This window comes from Hippoglossus hippoglossus, chromosome 15 (assembly GCF_009819705.1).
Source record: "Hippoglossus hippoglossus isolate fHipHip1 chromosome 15, fHipHip1.pri, whole genome shotgun sequence".
Lineage (NCBI taxonomy): Eukaryota > Metazoa > Chordata > Actinopteri > Pleuronectiformes > Pleuronectidae > Hippoglossus > Hippoglossus hippoglossus.
Genome location: NC_047165.1, coordinates 1,490,089 through 1,514,078, shown reverse-complemented (window position 1 = coordinate 1,514,078; position 23,990 = coordinate 1,490,089). Strand labels below are relative to the sequence as shown.

Sequence of the window (23,990 nt, the reverse complement as noted above, 5' to 3'; positions counted from 1 at the left end):
CGATGCTAACACTCTGGATGCCAAACCCCCCCCCCCCACCCCCCCTGCCTTCCTTCCCCTCTCTCTCTCTCTCTCTACACACACACACACACACACACACACACACACACACACACACACACACACACACACACACTTCAGTTTAGCAAGGCAACAATCTAAACGGGGATATGGGTGGCGTGTGTAGCAGGGAGGTGGGGGTGAATTCCATCTAATTACTCTATCACATAATTTCACAAATTGCCTTTTCATAGGGGAGTGGAGAGCAGAGCACAGGGCGCGTCGGGGATTTGAGGCCTGAGCTTTCATTTACTACTCGTTTCTTGTTAAATTAAACAAGAAAATACTATTTGTGAGGAGAGGAGGGTGCGACTGCACACAACAGGAGAGAGGGAGGAACAAGACAATGGGCTACTTCTTCATGTCAAGGCTCGTCCCTTTGGTCAGTTTCTGATTCCTCGACTTAAATTATTCTGTTAAACATATTTAAACGCATCAGTAACAGACCTCAGATCATCATCTGTCCGTTTAAACACACCCTCTGTGATTCCAGGCAGATACCATGGTGGATTTTTGTTGACATCTCCATTCATTTAATCTGTACGTTGTAATTTGTCGCAGCATATGTTTAATTAACAATGTCACTGGAAAACAAACGGAGCAGCAGCCCCCCCCGCCTCCTTTATTTTGGTTCCCCACCAGGTTTACAGCTGCATGTCAGGCTGGCAGCGAGCGGCTTTGTGTGGCCATTTGTGTCGTGCGGTAAACGCTCGAGTTTTGTCGTCGCTCCAAGTAGGAGCAGCCAAATTCTTCAGATGAGCTTGTCCCACGAGCGCCGGCGAGAACACATGAGCTCATTGGGCACGATGGAGCGAAGTCGGGGATTCAAATTCAACGCCACCGCTCCATCCGTCAATCCACCCATCACACATCAGATAGACGCACAGCAGAGGAGATTCTCAGCTTGTTTTTGTTGACGTTCCATCTCCACCCTTCATCGGGGAATAGTCATTACACCCAAACTAAAGCTTTGACTCTGGCACTGACATTTCTGTAGTTTAAAATATTTCCCTGCACTAGTAAAATTAGCATAATTGATGAATAAATGAGCAGAGATGGAGAAATTATTTCACAAACAAGCCTTAAAAAAAAAAAAAAAACAGCCATGTGAATGCCATCTCCCACCTACACTGCTGATGCACTCACAGCCTCAGTTTGCCACCTACCTTCCCCTTCCGCTTCACTACAATGGGATCTCCCCTGAGGGTCCAAGTGTGAGGGCGAATAACAGAAAATACACCAAGGTGGGTACAGAGACATCTACTTAAATCTACTGTGCCCTGGTTTATTCTGTCCTGGTGTATCAACATATTTATTAGGCTGGAGAAATAACCCTATTCCGGGTTGTGTGCTGCCACAGCACTTTGTCATGGGTGTGTGCATGTGTGTGCATGCATGCATCTGTGTGTGCCTAATTGGCATTGTGTCTATCTCTAAGAGGCCAGACAAAGCCACCGATGCTGCGGACGAGCCGGGATCAGCTGTCCGTGCTCACGCTTGCACCGGGCAGAGACGTCCTGCCACTGGAAGGAGATACGGTGAATGTTGCTGCAGCAGAGGTGAGACTCGTGCTGATTAAATTAATAGTGACACTGAAGAATGATTAGTGTAAACAAATGAGACCAGTCAGAGCATTTCTTCTGACACCAGTGGTATTGTCAACGCCAGCGATTCTCAAAATTAAAACCACATTTCCTATAAACAACGGAGATGTTGCTGTCTGGGTTTCATTTTCTGTCTGGCTGGATAAACACGTCGGGTTTCTTCTTCTATCAACCTTCAGTTTGTTGCACCGAAGGAAACAGCAGCTCTGTCGTAAAAACAATTCACCCAATATGCCATTGTGTGCTTACACGTGAAAACATCTTTTAGTTCCTTCTACCGAGAAGGGAAAGGTTGACGGATCCTTCTTATCCCCTCCTTCACCTCCTCGCCTCCTTCTTTTCTCCCTTACTCCCTTGACACTCACTTATATCCTTCCCACTGTTTGAGATCTAACGGTGCAGAAACCTCCCATAAGCCCGACTCACAGTGTAATATGACACAGTAGGTGTGTTGCTCTGTGTGTGTGTGTGTGTGTGTGTGTGTGTGTGTGTGTGTGTGTGTGTGTGTGTGTGTGTGCGTTTGGCCGGGCATGTGTGTGCTGAACTGTATTTCCACAGACAAGATGTGTGTATGTTTCAAACACCTTTCCTCTGCGGCCCCTGAAGGTTTCGGGGGATGTATGGGTTGGGGTCAGGGAGTTGGAGGAGAGGTTAGTGTGTCTGTGTGATGATGTGTGTGCAGGGTGATGGAGAGCTGGTGGTTTGTTAAGGAGGTGGAGAGGGTCAGATGGAAAGAGGAGAGCACAAAGAGAAACAAAACGTATAAGAAGGCTGTGCACACACACACACACACACACAGACACACACGCTGAACATCTCTGCCTAGGAGCCTCACAAAACTAAACACAGTCAAAGAAAAAGTTTCTCCGATTTGTCTTCACCACTGTTGGCAACAGGAAGAATGTACGACACACACACACCGTCGACATCAAACACAGGCTCCAAATAAATATATAAAGTGGAAGCCGTGCAATATCCATAATCCAACAACCAAATTACTTTCCCAAGCATCCTCCTCCCTGTTGGCTTGTGCAATTCAAACCAACACCCACTCAGCCAAACTGTATCGTGTTCTGCACAAACTCCTGACATCGGCAGAATCGGAGCGACACGAGTCGGTGAAGTTAGTTTGGAAACAAGTTTCCTTAAAAACTGCACAAGAAATGTTATCAGGGCTTCGACTTGATGAAGACGTCTGGATTAAAAGTTTGTTTTTAAACTGATCCGTAAGATGCAGTTTTACTCATGTGAGTCTTAATAGACATGTTCTTCTCTTAGACTTGTTTGAAATCGTTTTTTAATTTGATATTCAGCGTGTTTTCCTCTGGTGTGTTGATTAAATCACAGAACAGCTCAGAGAACAAGTCACTGCAACATGTTTTCATGTTGTTCAAAAACCTATTTCACTGACAAAACACAGCAGAACGTTCTCAGATGCTTTGGTTTCACCTAAATCATGTATTATTAAAGAGGGTGGCTGTGGCTCAGGGAGAATAGCGGGTCGTTCACTAACCAGAAGGTTGTGGTTCGACCCCCGCCTCCCTCAGTCCGCCTGCCTAAGTGTCCCATGGGCAAGATACTGATGTGTGTGAATGGGTGGATGTGGCTGGTACTGTAAAGAGCTCGATATAATGAACTTGTTACTTGTTTAAGGGAAGTTTTCATCCACACTTAATGTTTTAAACACATATTTGACCCTAGTTTATTTTGACTATTTAAATTAAATTAGCAAATTCAATCACTTATACAGAAGAATTAGCTTTGACCTTATGAGAAGCTCTAAAAACTACAATATACAAGTTTATACTTATTCTCCTCTTGTTGGTGTAAAGCAACCTGTGGCTACAGAACTGATCTGAGGTCGCTGTCCTCTTTAGTGTCGGCTCAATTATAACAGTCACATACGCGTCTTCCAGCGTCAAAATGCATTTTTCCCACACTATTTCCCCCCCACAGACAATTTGTGATGCTGTCAGCTGCTGCTAACGCACTGATCCTCTCTGATATAACTGCGTAAAAATAAAGCCAAACCACAGGCCTGCGCAGCATCCCAGGCATCTGTTAAATAATGACAGATTTGTTCTTAATAAGGTTCATCTATGTATCTGCGGCAGTTATGGCCAGGGGCGTCTCTCTGCGTGGCTTCAACCTTACTCAGTTTCAGCAGATGAGGAGCGAGGAGTGCAAGCTGCCGAAATCGCCCGCAGATTACACAGGCCTGCGTCTTTGAAGTGTTCACCGTACAAACCGGAATACATGGTGGAGAGGGGGGGGGGGGGGGGGGGGGGGGGGGGGGGGGTCTGGTGCCGTGCATGTCTGTGAGTGTCGGCGAGTGTGTGTGCGTTTATGTTTGTGTCAAATAATAAAAGAAGCACAGCTATGAAGGTAGAAAGTGAGTGAAGTGAAGTGAGGTCATGCACACGTGACAGAGAACAAGCGCTGCTTCAGTCCACTCACTGTTAGGTGCTGGAAGAGCCACGCTCTCATGATGTTGGTGGCCACCTTCGGGAAGATCCCCCTCTTCTTGTTGCGCTTCTTCTCTTTATCCGGGTCATCGTCGTCCCCCGTGCTCGGCGAGGCCACGCTGTTGTCCAGGCCGTCGCCTGTCACATGACAAGAAACAGGAAGAGACAGCGGAGATCAGACGCACAGTTTGTTTACTTCCTGCATTCGCCGCGCCTCCGCGTTCAAAGGGAATAAATACGATTTCGAAGGAATTCTGGAGGGCTTTGTATGCACAGATGGAGGGGTATGGAGACACAACAATGGCAAGCAGAGAATGGCTGGAAAACAGCACCTCATAAATGCATTCATTTTTAATACATTTATAAATAACCCTGCCTTTCATTTTTCTCCCCCCGCCACTTGAAAACACAGCGAGCGCCTGCATCTTCCTGCGAGGAGGGGAGGGAGGGGAGGGGGAGCACAAAGGACTTGTAAGGTCGCATTTCCCCACTCTCCCATCCAAGCCCGCGCAGAATTGAAAATGACAGAGAGATTTAGTCTTTATTATCCTGAGGGGAAAATAGTTATTGAAGCGTCGCCCCGGCGCATTCTGCCATTTTACCTGAGGTGGAAAGAGTAACATGGCACTACAAAGGGGAGGATGCGTGGGGGGGGGGGGGGTGGGGAGGCGGAAAATAAAAAGGAAAATAGGTGGAAAGAAGGAAGTCGGAGGCACAAACAGCGCTAACAAAGCTCGCTGCTTTTCATAACAATGGCGTCATGGCTGCTTACAGCAACCTGTAGGGCTTCGATAAGACTCTATTAAGGCCAGTTAACCTCACCTAAGGGGAACACTGGGACAGCTTAGAGTGTTTGAGCAGCGAGAGGAGCAGTGAAAGGAAGGTGTGCACCACGGGCCTTTCTCTGCATTCAGACTCAACACCCAGAGCCCACACACACACACACACACACACACACACACACACACACACACACACACACACACACAGACGCACAGACACACAACTACCCCAATTACTGTACGCGTTCTATACGGCTCCAGTGGAGAGAAAGAGGCTCTTCCCATCTGTGGCTGTGAAAAGCCTAATTGTTATTATCATTATTCAAAAATGCGAGCCACCCTCAATGAAGACGATAATCATAAAAGAAACATGAGACAGGATAAACAAGTGGCACCCTCGCCGCCTCTCTTGACTGGAAGTGAGGGGAAGGAAAGAAGAAAAAAATCTAAAACGCTGAAGCAGTGCACAGAATTGGATCCAGTTATTTATTGATTACACACAAAGCACTTCTAAAGCTCCGAGTTCTATTCACTGTGGCGGCAGTAGATAACTGCATTCTAGCGGGGGCCCGTTCTCCGCTAACTTGCAGAGGGCGACACCCAGCACCTAGCTAAAACCTAAGCCCCCGGTTCATCGATAATTAATGGGGATGTTGGCGCTAATCCGGTTGGAGATTACTTTTTTCCAGCCTGCCACATCAATGGAATAATCATGGGCCGAAAACCCAGGCCTTTGCTCCCCATTACCTCAGGCAAAAGAATTCCTGAAAGCATGCCTGGAGGGCACCTGAATTATATACACCATTAGGAGAGAGAGGCTCTCAACGATCCATACGAAACAACATTCTTGGCTAGCTCCCGCTCTCTCGCCGACTGTTCTGGCAGAAGGAGATACATATGCACACATATTGAAGGCTTTTTAATGAAGCTCGTGCAGAAGTGGAGGTGACGCTGCGGTACGGATGGAGGGGGGGGGGGGGTAAAACAAGGGCTTGCGTTTCATAGATGGTGCGATACTGATGCAAACGCCAGCCACTGCACATTAATAATGCACATATGCATGTGAAGCCAGTGGGGTTGGGCTACTGTAACATCACCAAAAGGTCAAAAGTTGGTGTCAGGCAATGGCTGCTTGGTGGCTTTAACTTCCTTTGACCCAGTCGGGGACATGCTCACTTTAATAGATAATGGTTCCAATCAATATGCATTAATATAATCCTGCAGCTAAGAATAATTTTCATTACTGATTGATCCGTTGATTATTTTACATATTACTCAATTATTGCTTTATTCCACAGCCCAGAAGGATTAATATAAAAATGTAAAAACAGAAAACTGCTGCAAATCCTCCAATCGAAGGGCAGTGCATCATGTTTTCACTTAGCAATCAATCAATTAAGGTTGTCAAATAATTGAGTCATTGATTTATTGACTAACCAGCATTAACACCACACACACACACACACACACACACACACAGACACACACACAACGTGCACATGTCCGCCCAGCATCCAGACCTCTCTCTGTCTGAAAACACTCTCACATTGCAAGCTTGAGTTACATCATTAGCCTGGAACAAACACAGCCCGAGCTTAACATGGGACTTTTTTCTGCCTACTGTTTCAGGGCGAAAATACACCCACCCCTCTCTCTCTCTCTCTCTCTCTCTCTCTCTCTCTCTCTCTCTCTGTCTCTCTCTCTCTCTCTCTCTCTCTCTCTCTCTCTCTGTCTCTCTCTCTCTCTCTCTCTCTCTCTCTCTCTCTCCCTCTCTCTCTCTCTCTCTCTCTCTCTGTCTCTCCCTCTCTCTGTCTCTCTCTCTCTCTCTCTGTCTCTCTCCCCCCTCCCTCTCTCTCTCTCCCCTCCCTCTCTCTCTCTCTCTCTCTGTCTCTCTCTCTCTCTCTCTCTCCCTCTCTCTCTCTCTCTCTCCCTCTCTCTCTCTCCCCCCCTCTTCCTCTCTGCCTCTGTCGGCCCTGGCTGGAAAAGAGGGGCGAGCCGAGCGGCGGACCTGTAATCTAAGACCAGATTTTCATTGGAAGCAAATGCTTTCAATCCATTGTAAAGACCGGCTCATGTTCAGCAAAGCCTACAATAATAAACCCAGGGGCTTGTCCCATGCGAGTTGGGAAAACAGAAGCAACCGGCCGGCGAGTATCAGCTCAGTGAGCGAGTGAGGGAGTGACTGAGTGAAATGGAGAGAGAGAGAGAGAGAGAGAGAGAGAGAGGTGAGAAATCGTGAGAATGGAGAAAAGAAGGAGAAATAAAAAACAAAGGGTGAAGAGAAAGTTCATAATAAGTAATAAAAGTGTTCTTATAGGAAAGTGTCTGGTCGGGATGTGTGCTGCCTGTACTCTGCACTGTCACACACTTCTTCATCTTCATCATCATCAGGCTTCATCTTACTTTATCATGGGTTATGTTTTTAACTTCTTAGACATTGTATTTATTTTATTTGAGCATTTGATCTGAACAGAGAAGTATCACATCTTTCCTAAATAGCAATTGAACCTCTAACCTTCCAGTCCGCTCTCCAACCTGCAAGCCGCCGCCGCCGCCTCATACACAGCAGCACAATATCAGACTGTGCGATATCAACCACATTTTAAAGCAGTACATCGAATCGATTGAGCGATGGTGATTAAAACGGTGCACGAGCAGCAACTATAATCTGTAAAATTCATAATCATGAGCCAAGAGAATATAAAATAACCCCAAAGAACGAATTAATCACAAACCAAAACCAGAATGGAAAATCTCCACCAAGGGCCCGACCGTCCCCGCACCAAATTTCACACGCTCACAGATATCAATTCCCCAAAATATGTCTCGATATAGATTTCCCGATATAAACCTTCCCAATACTCGCCCCGTCTCTCTCTCCCTGATACTCGTGAGTAAGTCTGACCTATAGACGCTCACTTCACCTACAAGGGGAAGAGGAAGGAGGAGGGCTGGAGAACGGCCGTCAATTTTATCGGCATTTCCATTTTCACTGCAATTTGATACCAATCACCTCTGCAAGGTCTGGGGCTAATTTCTGCTTTTCTTTAACCCCAGTGAGCGAGGGGGGGGAGAGAGACTGTGGTGGGGTGGGAGAGGGAAAAGAGAGAGAGAGAGACTGTGGGGGTGAGGCAGGAAAAGGTGTTGGAAGTTGTGTCTGGCAGCCATGTTGGGGAAATGTCAACAGTGTTGCCTCAGCTCGTGTGTGAGAGAGGGAGATTAGAAACGGGGAGAGAAAGGGGAATGAGAGACGGTGGTGGAGGTGGAGGGATGAGGAGTAATCAGTGAGAGGGAAGAAGTGGGAGATCAAACTCGTGCCACTGAAGGAGGCGACGGAGGAGGAGAAAATAATGGGTAGGAAGAGGGAGGAGATGCTGCGTGGAACACTGGAGTTAATCAAATGAGAGGAGACAGAGTCAGGCCATGTCCACTGTGATGCAGACAAATCACCAACAAACAAAAGTGTACACAACGTGGACACACCTGGAAAAATACCACGTGCAGCATTAAACTAAACCAGATCTTATCTTAAATTACTGTGGCACTCGTCAGAAAGCAAAGAAACTAATGTTGCTTCCTTTCAGACACAGAATTCTCGACTCGTGCTGGACTCACGTTGCTCTGCAGAGATCGTTTCAAACATTGTGAGCAACAAACATCCGCAGCTCGTGTCGCGTTGCATCATCTTCATCAATCGATGCATAGTCCACAACATACAGACAGAAATCTGAGTGGAGATACGGCAGCTGTATCCTGATAGACGCCTCCATCTTGTGGACTAATATACAAACAATGGGTTGACATGTGTGTATGGAAGTATGGATCTAAAGATTATTCACTGTTCTTGGTGGTAGTTTGCGTTGCTAGCCTGCTTGAATGGGCAGAAAATCTCTGACACGTAAGCAGCGATTTCAAGTGCATCTGCATTAATGTTAAAATGTCTCTCAGCCTTGTGGTTGGTCGGTCAGGCCGGTGTCCACAGTCTCAGTCAGTCCAGTCGAGCAGGACGTTATCGAGCAAACCAGTGAGCTAATCAGTCAACAAAGCCGTCAAGTCCGTCAGCCAGGAAGTCAGAAAACAAGCTCGTCAGTCAATCAGCCATTCGCTGCAGACGGTCAGAACGCTGCAGCCGGGCAGCCAGTCAGCCAGTCGGGCCACCGAACCAGTCGGTCACTGTCCACGCACACAGGCTGCCCGGCTCATTAAGAGCATCAGCAGGCAGTAACCCAGGGCTGCACACATACAGCGTGGGGCAGCTAGGCTAGCAAGCTCCAGTCCCCCCATGAGGAAGAGCCACAGGCACCACTGTGGGCCTGGCCCCGCCGGTCGGCCATGACAACGTCTCTGCAACTAGTTAGAGGAGGGGCTGGGAGGTGGAGGGGGGGGAATCAATGCAGGATGGTGGGGGGGTGCACGTTCGTGTGTGAAGAATGCATGCATGCATGGATGTGCATTGGTCTGTATGTGTGTGTGTGTGTGTGTGTGTCTCTCCCTGTCTTTCTTTATGCATGTGTGTCTCCAGCCACACTATCCCTGAATGTCGTGTGCATGTGTGATTTTGTGTGTGTGTGTGTGTGTGTGTGTGTGTGTCTGTGTGTGTGTGGGTGTGTGTGTGTCAATTAGGGAGCAGGCCAGTGACTGGAAGGAGCCAGGGGCAGTTGAAATGCCCCGGGGCCAACCAAGGGAAGGAATATTTTATCAGTCCCCTCACATGCTGTACACACACACACACACACACACACACACACACACACACACACACACACACACACACACACACACACACACACTGTGAGCAAACAGATAATGACGTAAAAACTAGGTTAGCTTTCTTCATGCATTTCCACGAGCTTCGTTAGCATTAGCTAAACAGACACTCGCCTCTATGCCCATTCAGCTTGGATGGTTTTTATTTAAGCTTCTCCTCCATGTTTCTGTCTCGCCTCCCCCTCCTTCCTCCTTCATTACTCCCCCCCCCCACCCCCCCACCCCCTGTGTGCTGGAGTGTGAGGTCGGGATGGAGGACATACACAGTGTTGGGGGTGTAACAGTGAGGCATTGTTATCTTAGGGTTGAAGTTTTCCTTTTTGCAAAACAAACAAAACTGTGACAAAAAGGCATTTCACAAATTCACTACGACTAAAGTTCCAGGTAATCCGGATGTTTTCAGTCCACCTCTTCAACAAGTGATTGCTAATGACGCTTCCTGTGTTCGATGTGGTTATCACTTCCCCACATCTCTTCTGTCTCAAGGCGAACCCTGACATTATCAAGCCATATCTAGGCTAATCTGTTATGATCTGCTTATGAACCAAGGCGGAGATGGGTGCTACCTGCCCTCTCTACGCGGGCACATGTGCCATTTGAAGGTGTCAGCCATTTTTCTGCTGCCTGGCAAATTAACAGCCACAGATTCACCAGCCAGTCATCTGCAAACAGGGATCCTGTCCGACGAGTTGCTTGGAGCACAGCGCAGGAGAATTATGACATTTAGCTTTCTAATATTTTCTTTTTCAGGAGTTCAGGAATAAGGTTGTGAATATCAGCTTTGTGCCAGATGTCATGAGTGGGATCCTGTGTGAGGAATCGTTCACATATGGCTAAGCGTTTTTGGACGTTACCGTGAGATGTTTTCGCAAGGTTTTATAGGCCGTGGATGAACTGAGAGGGAGGAGAGGTGGGGACGAATCTTTGTTGAGTTTATGACAGTGCATTTAATCTGAGTGCTATATGTTGCAGAGGAGAGAGAGTGAGTGTGTGTGTGCGTGCGCTTCGCTGTGAGTGCGAGTGACCTGGAGCTGATCCCTCATGGGCCACTCCTAGAGTTTCACACCCCAGAAAGCTCACATGACCCTGGGTTGGTTGCCCAGGCAAGACCCCGGCCTCAGGGGCCTGTTATCCTGTTCCACACGGGATACACACAGCTCATATTGGCAGGCGAGAAATTCATACACATACACACACTCACAACACGATACACATAACACACACACACACACACACGTGCTGAGGTGCATTCACTAAAGTGCTCTCCTTCACACTATTTTTCTCTCTTGCGCTCGCACAGACACACACACACACACACACACACACACACACACACATACACACACACACACACACAAACACATGCGTTACATTCCCAGAAATCCTCAGAGGGGTAAAGAAGGGCTCGCAAGAGGGAGGGAGAAAAGTAGCGTTTATTGTATTCAGGCCATTCATAAGCTGTAGACCTGGGGAGGGGGAGCACAGGGGGGTTTCAGGCAGTGGGGGGGTTCCCTTTGCACGGCTCCGGAGGCCCCTCCCATCTCCGAATATTCTGAACATGCAGGAATTCCTTCGCAACGCAACTCCCAAGTAGGGGCACATTTTTCCAAAGTGCGTCTTTACCCTTCGCCGCGGCACCGGGGAACAGACACACTCACATGCACCTATTTCCCAGGATCGTCCACGAGGAAGCTTCGCACTTAAACACAAAACACTCTCTGTGACCAATGCTGTTTCGCCTCCCTTTTCTTCCCGAGGAGGAGGAGAGGAGGAGGAGAGGAGGAGGAGAGACAGAGAGAAATCCCCTCCACTATTCTCCGGATAATGACATGCGCTGTCGACAAAACAATATGGCTCGTCTAGACTTCCCTTCCTGCCTTTGCCGGAGAGACACCCCACTATGTTCACATCTCAAAACTCCAGCCGGTGCATTTTTTTTTCCGATCATATCCCTCCGAAGCACAGATTAATCTTTGTAAACGACAGCAACGTAATGAAAAAAACTGATTAGCGAACAGAGAAAGTTGTAATTATTAGAAACAAGAAGAAAACGGGGGCCTGCCAGGTAAACAAGCAGGGGAGAGCTAAGTAATTGCTTCCTGTAATCAAACACAATTCCGTTGAAGTAATTACAGTAAATAACGAGTGTTTAGCAATAACAAAGCCGGGATACTTGAACGATGACAGTTTTGTGGATCGGCGCTGACACATTCAATAATGACAGTAACTGGTGACTCATATACGAGGGCTATCTGTAATTAAAGCACTCTGGAGACTTCTCGTTGGAATTGGAGCCAAGTTTTGAGCAATTATTTCACCGGTGTTGATCTGACGAGGAGGAAGATCAGGAAGCGAGACGCAGGGAATGTGTTGCGCTAACAACAAAAATAAAACACACGAACACAAGCCAGTTCTGAAATTTACGAGTTAATTAGAAGGTCTATTAGATTCATGTGGTTTTCCTTGTAGTGGTCTGAGAGTATAATTGTTGCTATTCATATTGAATATTATTGCCAGAGATTCAACGTCTCAAGCTACTCAAGTGTGATTTGTTTGATTTATGTGGTTGCAAATTGAATATTTCTCCGTCTTGGACAAACAACAAGTGATCTCAAGACATCGCATTGAGCTCTAGGAAATTATTCAGGGCTTTTCTCACAGTTTTATGACGTTTCTCAGAGCACATGGTTAACCTTTTACAAAATACTTAATATTAGATTTGTGTTAATGGTATTTTTTTTTTTCTTCTTCTGTGAAAGTGTTCATGTGCTTCTCTGTGGCTGAGGCCCATCCACTGTTGGCTGTGAGAGAGGGAGGGGGGAGGGGGTGGGGGGGGGGGGATCAGGCCTGTTGACATAGCCATAGGTGATGGCAAAAATGTCAGTGTAAATGTGACTGCTCTCTCTGTGCCATTTTCCCGTAAAGGGTCATCTCCACAGGCTGCCTGACACGCTGGAAACCGCCTGAAGCGCCGGGCACCGACACGACATTAAACTGCAGTATGCCTCCACGCACGCACACACACACACACACACACACACACACACACACACACACACACACACACACACACACACACACACACACACACACACAGACACACACACGTACAGCGAATGCCTTTTAGTCCCATTTCCAGATCAGTCCAGAGAGAAAGAATCGGGGAGAAAGAGACAGACGCTACAAGCTGAAATGAAAGTGTAGGGCGATGAATTCACCCTTTCATGTCGAGCACTTTTGCTGTGTAACTATTGATTTTTTCCCCTCTTGCCTTTGTGTTGCCGTTTTCTTTTTCCCCCAACCTGAAGATAGAAGGCCAGACTCGGTTCAAATGGGAGCACTTGTGAGGGGGGCCCTCCGATTCTGCGCCTCAGTGAAGGGAAGTCCTCACACACACAGACACACACACACACATAAAATGGTTCTTGAAATTATGACAAGATTCCTGAAATTGTGCCATTTCTGCTGCCTTCTCAGTCTCGACCGTCAGTCTCTCTGTGTTTGGCTTCTTCTCACACGGCTTTTGACACCTTGGACTCACAACCTCGGTCAAAACCCCGGCGCACAGCAAACGCACAGGGAGAGGGAGTCAAGCGGAGTATGGAAGAAGAGGGCAAGGGGGGGAAGGGATGGGAGAGAGGACAAGGACTTTAACAAAAGCTAAGAGCACTTAACAACACAATGGCGTGGCGGTCCTTTCCAAAAGTCAGCTGATGTGCTGAAGGGCGTTCCAAAGTCCTTCAATGTGGACGTTGGACAAAGAGAAGGGACCTTCAGCGAGACGAAAGGAAAAACATCCTGTTTTATCTGTGCTGTGGCCAAACCTTCAGTAAAAATATGTTTTCAACGAGAGAAAACTAGAGATACTGATGCGAGCCCTTTAATAAACTATCAAAATATCCTTTTCAGTAAACTCAGACTGACTGTAAATACACTTTATATAACTTCCAGGATCTCTCTCTACTTAACGACAGGATGAAGGTATCAACATGAATTCTCATCCTTTCATATGAGCCGTGCATCTTTGACAATGAGCTACATTTAGAGAAATTACAGCATCATGCAGCGCTGACTCGTTTCACCTCCACCAACCAATCTAAAGCACAAGTTTAATTAAGTAAAGTGGAAATGTGTAATTTCAGCACCGTGTTTCGTCTGTAATCATCTCTCCGTGTTTGGGGTGTAGATAAATTAAGCAAACTTAAGTTTCCCGTCTTAGCGTGTGCAGCTGTTTTCTGTCTGAATGCACAGCCCCTGATAAACACTTATAATGCACAAGGATTTTCCCACTCATGCTAACCTATCAGCACCAGCCATGCAGTTAGATAATACAGGCACGCTAACCCTGCGGTGGCACCAGCTAATAATAGCGCATTAGCTCCCAGTGAGTTTTTTGGGAATAACAGAAGGTTTTAGTATTGAGGAGGGGGAATAATAAGGTCTGCGCCCACAAGCTCGGGTTACTGAAGGGGTGGTTAGGAAAACAGGATCAGTCATTATCTGAGCAACAACCTCCTCCGTTCGAGTTGTTGAGTCGTTGCATTTCGATTCCAGGGTTTAAGAGGATTTTTAAGTAAAAACACGATTAAACAAACAAAGACACGAGCTCTGTGGCACTTTTATCACGGGATTCCCTTCTTCACGACATCAACACTGCTCCTCTGTGTTTCACACTCGTAAAAGTGTTAAATTAACCCCAAAGTAACACAACGCCTCCGCTCCCCCTCCCGCGTACAGGCACAGGATGTGGTGTAGTGGGGATGTGGGGGATTTGTAGTCCTATCAGTCTCCCCATACGCAGACCTGATAAGGCTATCGGGACAGCGCCAGGGGAAGAGGAAGTGAGTGGGTTTACAGCGGGCCTACTTCCTGTGGAGCATGGGCCCATGTGGACGGGAGTGATATGCCCCCCGTGGACACCGGCGCTCTCGCCACACAGTCCTACCGAGTCACTTCCTGAAAAAGGCAGCCCTCTGTGGGGGTGACTTCCTGTAAGAGTATGACCTCTCTGCCGCGGTGGAGATTCTCAGTGGAACAAAGACCTGGTAAGGCCCATGGGAGCTTGTGTGCACAATACATGTATGGGTATACGTGCAATGAGTGTGTTTTTGTGTGCGCTTAACATGGCCACTGAGGCCTTTACTCTAAAGGTTATCACTAGTGAGCATCTCCACCCCACACCCCCCCCCCCCAGTCCCTGCTCATCTCTTTGAGTTTCACTAGCTCGGAGCGAGAAGGGATGATCAGGTTACATCCAAATGTGTGTTCGCAAGTGTGTGCACCGCAAGTGGCATGCTTTGTGTTGCTCGGCAAACACACAAAGTAAACGCCCATGCTGCCCTCCAGCCCACCCCGCTGCTTTGTGTTTACCTGCAGGTATTTGTTACCTCGATCTCTCTTCCCTCTCTCTCTCTAAACTTTTAGAAAAGCTTGCCGAGGTCTTTATCTCTCGGTTAAATCCCTAAAGTAGGTATCCATGTCAAAAGGACCAAGGGGAGGAGGCCTCAGGGGGCAGCATGTCTGGTCTGGGTCAGCCTCGGGTCAAGCTCTGGCCTAGTTGACATACTTTACCTCCAACCTCCTGCGTCCCAGGGTTACCTGCACTCACAGCACACCAACTCAACTCTGGTGCTTCACATCTTAATGGTTTCAAGTGACAGAATAGAAGTTCTGCATGAATTTTGACTGAATCTGAGACCAAATCAATCCAAGAGGTCTGACACTGTTGAGTCTTTCACTTCTAAATGAACCAACGCCTGCGGAGAAACCAAGGTTTTGAACTTTGGAAGCAAAAATAGCTGCACCGGTCATATCAGGGTTATAAAATAAGCCCCGACAAAAATTAAAGTATCGTCGACCCATATTCAACGATAAGGAAAATCCTCAGGGATGCGAGTTTTGACCAAAAATGGTGCTTTTGCTGGTGTTTTCCTGGCATGAAATTGGCTTTGTGTGGGTGTCGTTAGGAGAGCCGGCTGGTAAATTCTCCCGTTCTTTTGTTAGAGAAGGGGGGGGGGCTCCATGCATAATGGTCTTAGCCAGGGAGGTCTGGAACTGTGTCCATAAATTGAATTATTTCAATTTGAGAGAGAGAGAGAGCGAGAGAATAATGGAGAGTTGCTGTGCGAGTGTGTGTGTGTGTTGCATTTACATGTGAACATATGCATGTGTGTTGATGGGAGAGGGGGGGGGGGACAGAGGCAGAGACTCATTCTCATTCTTCTACGGGGCTCACGTTTTCAAATGAGAATATAACCCCAGTTGCAGGAGATTACAGAAGAAGCCAAATGTGACCTTGCAGCTGGAAGCTACGGCGGATAAAAAAAAAAAGAGGCGGCTATCCTGAAGGAAAATTACAGTTTCAGTGTCACATTTCACAAATAGATGAACAGCGCAAATAAAAAAAGGAAACGTGCGACTTTAAAACACCGTGAGAGCCTCGAACATGTGTTTGAATTCCGTTAAATAATTCAATTTGTGTGATTTTTTATTATTTGGGGAATTTAACTCTTCAGTCACATCTACATGAGATGAACAGATCTCCCGGCGTCAAAAGTGCTGAGACGACATATATGTGTTTGTGTGTTGTGGTAAGGGGGGTGGGGGGGTGGGGGGGGTGAAAATATTCCTGACACAATATAATCGGCAGGGGACCATATGGCAAACTGGCAGCAAGCTATTTATCCTTATCCTCTTTGGAGGCTAAAATTAGCACTTGGCTGTTTGTAGCTTTAAGCTGGACTCCAACCGCTGTGATAGGGCTAATAATACAGAACAGACAACGCAGCCCAGCTGGCACAGCCACTCGGCCCCTTCTCCAACCTTTCCATTCTCTCAGGAACTTTCTGTCTCTCTCTCCCTCTGTCGCTATGTCCACAGAAAGACGGGGACTGACCGGCCGTCCCGCACGTTGAGGTCACTCCATGTTAATCTGGAGCACCAGGAAAAGCATTAATATCGTTGAAGTGCAGCTTGAGCCAGGTTTCACTATAAGACCACGTGTCAGGAAAGCCAGGATTTCCTGAACATGGACCCCCTCGGCTGGCTTTAGAGCACGGGATGACGGGGCTAATCTCTTTATCAAAAGCTTAAATAAACGTTGGTGCTCTGTGTGCATGCATGTGTGTGTGTGTGTGTGTTGCTTATTTGTGTGTGTGTTCTGGTGTGTGCCAAGGGGCCAAACAATGCAGAACAAAGTGCTAATACCCTGTCTCTTTGCTCTTCCCCTCCCTCCTCCGCTCCTGCTCTCTCTCCCTGTCAGCACATCAGGAGCAGTCGGCCTCTTTCACAGCCATCAAAGATTAATACTCTATAACATGTTAATTACAACATTGCCCCCGACATTAACAGGATAAAGGCTGATGAAAAAGCTCATTTGCTCTTTTAACCAGCCACTGGCAGAGGTGATTGTGTGAATCCTGCTATCAGGGTTTAGCCTGAGAAAGTTAACATCTATCTGATCGGAGGCCTCCAGGGGCCCCGAGCTCGGCTCCTCTTCAATGGAGGAGGAGGAGGAGGAGGAGGAGAGAGAGAGAGGGAGAGAGAGAGAGAGAGAGAGAGATGGATGGAGAGACAGAAAGAAGTGAGAGAATTTGAGGGTGTTTTATCAGCCAGATGTAATGTGTTGTGACACATCAGTGATGAGTCGCTGTGATTTCACTGTCACATTCCCTATGAACCTGCACCGGCCACGATTAAGAACCAGGGCATTTTCAGTCAGCATGTGTGTGTGTGTGTGTGTGTGTGTGTGTGTGTGTGTGTGTGTGTGTGTGTGTGTGTGTGTGTGTGTGTGTTCCAGTAATATTTGGAGCTGAATTGAAAATAGTCAAAATTAAGAGCGCAAATTTGGAAATTTGTCACATTTCTGCACTGTGATAGTTTCCCATGGCAAGAACACAAGAGCCTTCACACACACACGCACGCACACACAAACACATGTTTCTTCTTTAACCTTATTTGTTTGCACGACAAGTGCATCACCACATCTCAACTTGTTTTTCATTTGCAAATCAAAGATGCAGAATTTCTGTTCCCAAAGGAGATATCCAGTAATTTGACAAAAGTGGCATCTTCTTTTAGGACATGATTACACAAGAATGGTGCAAATTATGGTGTTTGAAACAGAAATAAACCTGGATGGAGTCCTCGGTCGACACTTGTCAAACAAGATTGTGAATGTAGACGTACAAGAGGAGAATATCTTTATCTTTAAACAAAAAACTAATGTGTGGAAAGGAACTCCTCTCATTTACACTTCCTGCTGGCAGACAGAAAAAAAAGCGAGGCAGATAAGATGTTTTTTTAAAGCGAGTCTTTGCCAGGTTTACACATTTAACTTTTTCTTGTGATAATCTCTCCACCCCGACACACAAGAGACCTCTACAAGGCAAAAAGTCTGTGTAAATAGTATCTTTTAGCAAACACCAGTAATTAGATATAGGCATTTGGCATTCACGCCAGTCGCAAATTAAAGAAGAGCGTTTCCTGTAAACAGACAGCGAGAATGTGTCTACATCATTAGCGTGCCACAATTATAACATGGGAGCTAAAGATACATTTCCATCCTGCTTGAACTCCCTCACTGGAGCAAATGAAGTAGAACCTCTCTTCTTCTTCTTTTTTTTTTTTTTTTGCAAATGAACGGCTGTCGTACTTTCTCCTGGCGCGGCACCAAACTACAAGATGTGATCCGAGCACATTTATGGGTAAAACGAGGAAGACGAAAAGCAACAGAATCAGCTTTGTAAGAAATAAAAAAGACATAAATGACAAAAACAGGTCCCGAGCGAGAACAAAGACGGAGACAAGGCATAAAGAGACGAGAGGAAAAAGAAGGAGAGAGAAGCTATTTCGTGTGTGTGCACACATGTCATGAATGAATATGTATTTCATGTAAATTGCGCACACAAGCCATATTGGTCTGAGCTAGACTTTGCATTTCTTTGGTCATGCAAACATGCCCACATGTAACCAACAGTCAGAGAGGGGCTGACTTGAATGAATGCAGGGGAGATTTAAAGTAACAGAGAAAGACGGGGAAACGTTTTATTCACCTTCAAAATGTGCAACGCGATCTTCTGAATACCATTAAAAACAAGGGCGAGGAGAGGGAAAGCCATTTAGCAAGACGCGAGGATATGAGAGGAAATAAAGACGATACGTACAAACACGAGGCTCATATAACGATATGCAAACATGCTCAGCAATACACAGCACATAAATCCCAAAGTCAAATAGTCTGTGACACCTTATCACAGTTTTATGGCCACTACCTTCTCACAGATGAGATGTTCACCCACGGCAATAAAATACAAGTTGGTGACGAAGATCGTTCCATGTGAGAAAAGGTGGAAAGAGGAGAGGAAAGGAGAGGAGGAGCAGCGGAGGAGGAGAGGAGAGGGTGTAGGAAGTCACTTTGTTTACTTGTGTTTCTGACTCTTTCTTCCACACGACCCCGCGACCGGGTGACACCAGCCCTAATCCAAAAAGCAAACTGGCCCCTCGCTGTGGGAACCTGATACAATTTCCTCTTTTCAAGAGGGGCAAACTCAGGCCACTCGGAGTTTGCTTATTGCCTGTGGGGCAATAAAAAGCCATCGAGGGCCATCGTTCGCCCGGCAAGTCACTACATGTTGTTTGACGCCGGCGATAGAGCGAGGTCGTAAAGATCTCGGTGAATCTGAGAGAGGGAGGTCGTGATTGGTCACCGAAAGGCCAAACATCTACTTTCCCAGGTAACCACAGATAATAATGTTTGAGATGCAGTAAATCCAGCTGAGGCTGAATAAACACTGCTACCGGCGGAGCTGGGGTTGTCGAGGGATGTTTTCTCAAGGTCTTCTGAGATGCATTTACCCTTTAGGCCTTTCATATATTGATTTCATAAACAGCATGAGAACAGAAAGTCACGGTTTCTGCTCTCGTGACCCCACGTGACGATCCTCACGGACACACGCACCTCACTCAAACGGGCCGTGTGACGCAGGGTGAGCTCATGGCGGCTCTGTCACGACGCCGTCACCTCTGAACCGCCGGAGAAGATGTAATAACGATGTAATGCTGTTTGCAGGCAGCGGTGCGTCTGCCTCAATAGACTCCCAAACAACACTCAGCAGCACTTAACACACTCATCAGGGATAACTCTTGTGTGTCTCTCTCTCTTCCTCACACACACACAGACACACACAGACACACACACACACACACACACACACACACACACACACACACACACACACACACACACAGCTCCAGTCTGCATCAAAATGCTTTCACAGCATTCACCCTGAGATTCTCCCCAGTTCTTGTTTTTTCTTTCAGTCTTTTTCTTCCACTTTCATTTTTCTCCCCTCTCTCGTTTTTCCCCATGTTCAGGCAGAGAGGATATCAAAGAGAGAATCATGTTTGTGTCTGCCAGCTACTGTACTGACGCACACACACACAGACACACAAACAGACACACACACACACACACACCTCCAGTAATACAGACTGCAGACTAATGAAGGCAGCATCATAGCTTTTATCTACCCACAGCGCCTTACATTTAAACTGATTACTGGGAGAGCTGGACACCGGTAAGGGAATTACTGAAGTGAGGATCTTCCTCGACAACGTCTAGACAACATCTACGTGCTGCTTCCTTCAGACTTCACCTTTTTATTTGCAGATTTATGCATTTTTAATATTTGATCAGCAAGAATGAACTCTTCTGACGTGTCTGCAAAATGAATGCTGGACTTTTTGAGTTCCTGATTTCTTTGTTAACACTGAAGAGCCGTAAAACCGAGAGTTCCTACGTCGTTAGAGTGTTTGTCTTTCTCATAGTTTTAAGTCTTTATCTCCTCGTTGCAACAGAAAATTTACAACAGCAGCAGCGACTGGGAGAGGAAAGCAAAGTCAGGGAGGGACACACAACACACACACTAACACACATCACACACACACTAACACACATCACACACACACACACACACACACACACACACACACACACACACCGGAAGGACACACACAGTTCTCTCTTCCAGTCTACTGGACAATCGGACCAATTAATCGGTGACTTTGAGGGGGCCACGTGAAGCCGGGTGATTGGACGATCTGGATCGAGCTGCTGATTGACTGGCACCCCTAACGAGCCCGCCCCGGCCCAGCGGTCTGGCCAATGAGGTGAAAGAGAGCAACAGCTCCTCTCTGGCCTGACCTTGTCGGAGGGTGCAGAGGTCGGAGGCTGGACGGACGGACGGACGGCAAAATCAAGAATATCGCAGCCTGATCAATGAGGAGTCCCAGCCAGTGGAGGTTACATCCAGTGATTCATAATGAACGGGCTGCAGCCGTTATGAGCACATGAGATTCAAACACACGTCAAACCAGGAAAACCAACAACCCACCAGAACGATCCCAGCTGGGAACAGAACTTTAACTTGAACCTGCTTCTATGTGATTTCCTACAGGTCCACGTGTTCCATCTCTTACACAGATCTATTCATTCAGATATCAAAGTCAAATCAACAGTAAATATGCAGGAATTTCATACAGACTGGAACAATTAGTTTCATGGATAACGGGAGGTCATGAGCAGAATAAATTAACTATATGAACTACAGGCAAACACATGCACATTTGGCTTATATCTGTATATTTATGTGTTGAGCAGTGCTCTATCGCACGAGGTAAAGAAGAAAACCCTCAGCGCTTGATATCAGACAGCAACCAGAAATCTCAGGCCAGTACTCAGACACCAGAAACGTATGCAAACACTAACACATAACTTTACAGGGAGCTGTTTGCCTTGGCGCCGCACGCTGCACTCTTCACAAACGGCCCGGGTAATTGGTGATACATATCTAATATCTCCAGTCATCGCCTCACTCCCTGGATGTTTCTGACAAGCGGAGGGGGAAACCCTGTAGCTTTCAAAAACAGAGCAAACCACTCTGCTCCGCGCCGCCCGCTCGCCTCGCATCCACACCGCTGCAGCTGTCTGAGCCGGTGCCTGAATGTTATGCTGTTTCCCTCGCACGCCAGGCCCTCGGAGAAGCCAACGGGTGTCCTTACAAATTCACACAGGCAAAGAGGAGTACTTTATACTGAGAGAAAAAGAGAAGGCCCACTCATGTCCGTGAGGGACCCCCCCCCCCCCCTCCCCTCCATCGCATGCATACAGTATATGATCTGTTGGCTTTTCCTCTGCCCTTCGAGCATTACGCTTCACAGAAAAGCATGATCCAAGGCACAAGAGCTACAATGAGGCTTCTCCAGAGGGCTTCTGGGTATTAAACAAAGGGCCCTGTTGGTAGGAACTAGCTAACAAACAGCTGGGCTAATAGAGTGGGACTAATTAACTACAGGGCCGCGCTCCCGACCGACTCTCCCTGTCGAAGCTCGCTGCATGTTTACAAAGATCTCCCAGAGAAAGGGAGGAGAAAAATAAGAGGCTTTCTTCTTTGTCTGCTCTTCAGGGAGCGAGGAGACACCCAGAACTGATTTTAATGACATGTGTGAAGCAAATGTGATCCTCCCTCAATCTTTCTTATTTTTTTTTATATCTGCCAATGGAATTTAGTGCTAAAAAATACCATCGCCATTATGGTCAAAGCATAAACAACATAACTCTGAGCTCAGCATGTGAGCATTGTCACCACATGCAAAAATAAAAAGTAATTTTTTTCTATCCGAGCACATTGCCACTGGGACACAAAGCACTGCGGAACATCTGCTGACGAATAAAAAAGAAACCCAAGCCTTCTCTTTAAATATCACGTTATTATCTGTTTGGAACGAGCGTCTCCTTTTGCAATCAAGCTCCACAACAAGCACATAAAGAGACCTCTGATCTTACGTAATGCAGAGACCTCCTCATCATTCCTGCAGCTCCTGCATTCGAGAGTGAGAGTGCTACAGTTCCGGGTAGAGACGGGGATTTTTATACCAATGGGCAGTGAACCGTGGAGAGAAGAGGGCAGAGCAGAGCATGTGTCTATCTCAGGAACAGCCCCAGAATAAAGCCTGAGAGAGAGAGAGGAGGCTGGTGTTCACTAGTTAAAGGCCCTCGACCATCCAGCATCTTCTCTTTGCTCTGCTGTAGGTGCAGGATGGAGGGAAGAAGGGGGCGGACATGCACATGGAAGATAGAGGGACTAACAAGGAGCAGAAAGACTGGGTGCAAGAGGAAGAGTAGATTAAAAGACTGAGGAAAAGGAGGAGGAAGAAGGAGAGGATAAGGAACGAGGAGAAAGATGGCCATTAGCTGTGCAGCTCTGCAGGCAGAGGGGAAGAAAATGAAGAAAGTGTAAAAGAGAGACAGAGGGAAAGGTCAGTGAGAAAGCAATCTGTGAAAGGTGGAGGAGAGGAAGAGGTAGAGGGTAAGTAAGATTAGAAATAACAGAAAAACATGAAGAAAAAGGACATAAGGAAGGAGGGAAGAGAAAGAGAGCAGGAGGAAGAGTAGAGATAGAGAAGACGAGGGTAGAGGAGGTGATGTCAGATGAGAGGAGGAGGCAGTGAAGGTAAACGGAAAGTGAGTGCGAGGTGGATTAAGGAAAAGGAGGAGTAAAAAAAAGTGAGGAAAAACAGCGAGAGGAGATGAGAGACAAGAGTGACAAGATAAAAAAACATAAAGAGGAAAAACAGAGATGTGAAAGAGGCAGCTGGGGGAAGAGAGTGCGAGAGGAACAAAGAGAGGTGAGAGAAAGGGAAAGAAGAAGGATAAACAAAGGTAGTGTTTTAGAGCGAGTGGGAGGCATGGAGGGGAAGAGAAGGGGGGAGGAGAGAGAGAGAGGAGCACGGGGATACACAAGAGGAGAGAGACCGACTGAGAGCAAAATGAAAGAGAGCGACGCGAGAGTAGGTGGGAGACAAGGGAAAACCGGAGAGAGGAGAGGGAGGATGATGAAGATGAAAGCGCGAGAGAGGGAGAGAGGGAGGAGAGACAGCGGGGTGAAGCTGTCGGGGGGGAGAGAGTGAGCAAAGTGCCAAACAGATAAATAACCAGCTTACTGGGATTACCAAGTGACTGACACACAATTTGCCAGAGCCAATATGACGTGGCAGTGATAGCGCTTAACCCATATAAACCTGAAAGCAGTCCAAGATGTCCTCCGGTATTTACTGTTGTCACTGTGTCCTGATGCTCCACACTGGGAGTGTGTGTGTGTGTGTGTGTGTGTGTGTGTGTGTGTGTGTGTGTGTGTGTGTGTGTGTGTGTGTGTGTGCGCCCACATAAACAAAGAAATATCTCATGCACACACACACACACTGATATCAGGGTGTTTGCCGGCTGAAGACACCGACTGAGCTGTTATCTGGGT

General features: G+C 47.0%; 1 protein-coding gene across 1 annotated transcript in view; it reads right to left on the bottom strand.

Annotated features, from left to right (window-relative positions):
- LOC117775343 (homeobox protein Meis1) overlaps positions 1–23,990 on the bottom strand; it is an 80,648-nt gene that overhangs the window by 38,838 nt on the left and 17,820 nt on the right. Inside the window, exon 8 of the mRNA XM_034608423.1 lies at positions 4,122–4,267. Within this exon, the coding sequence (XP_034464314.1) occupies positions 4,122–4,267 (146 nt within the window). The remainder of the gene's footprint in view (positions 1–4,121; positions 4,268–23,990) is intronic.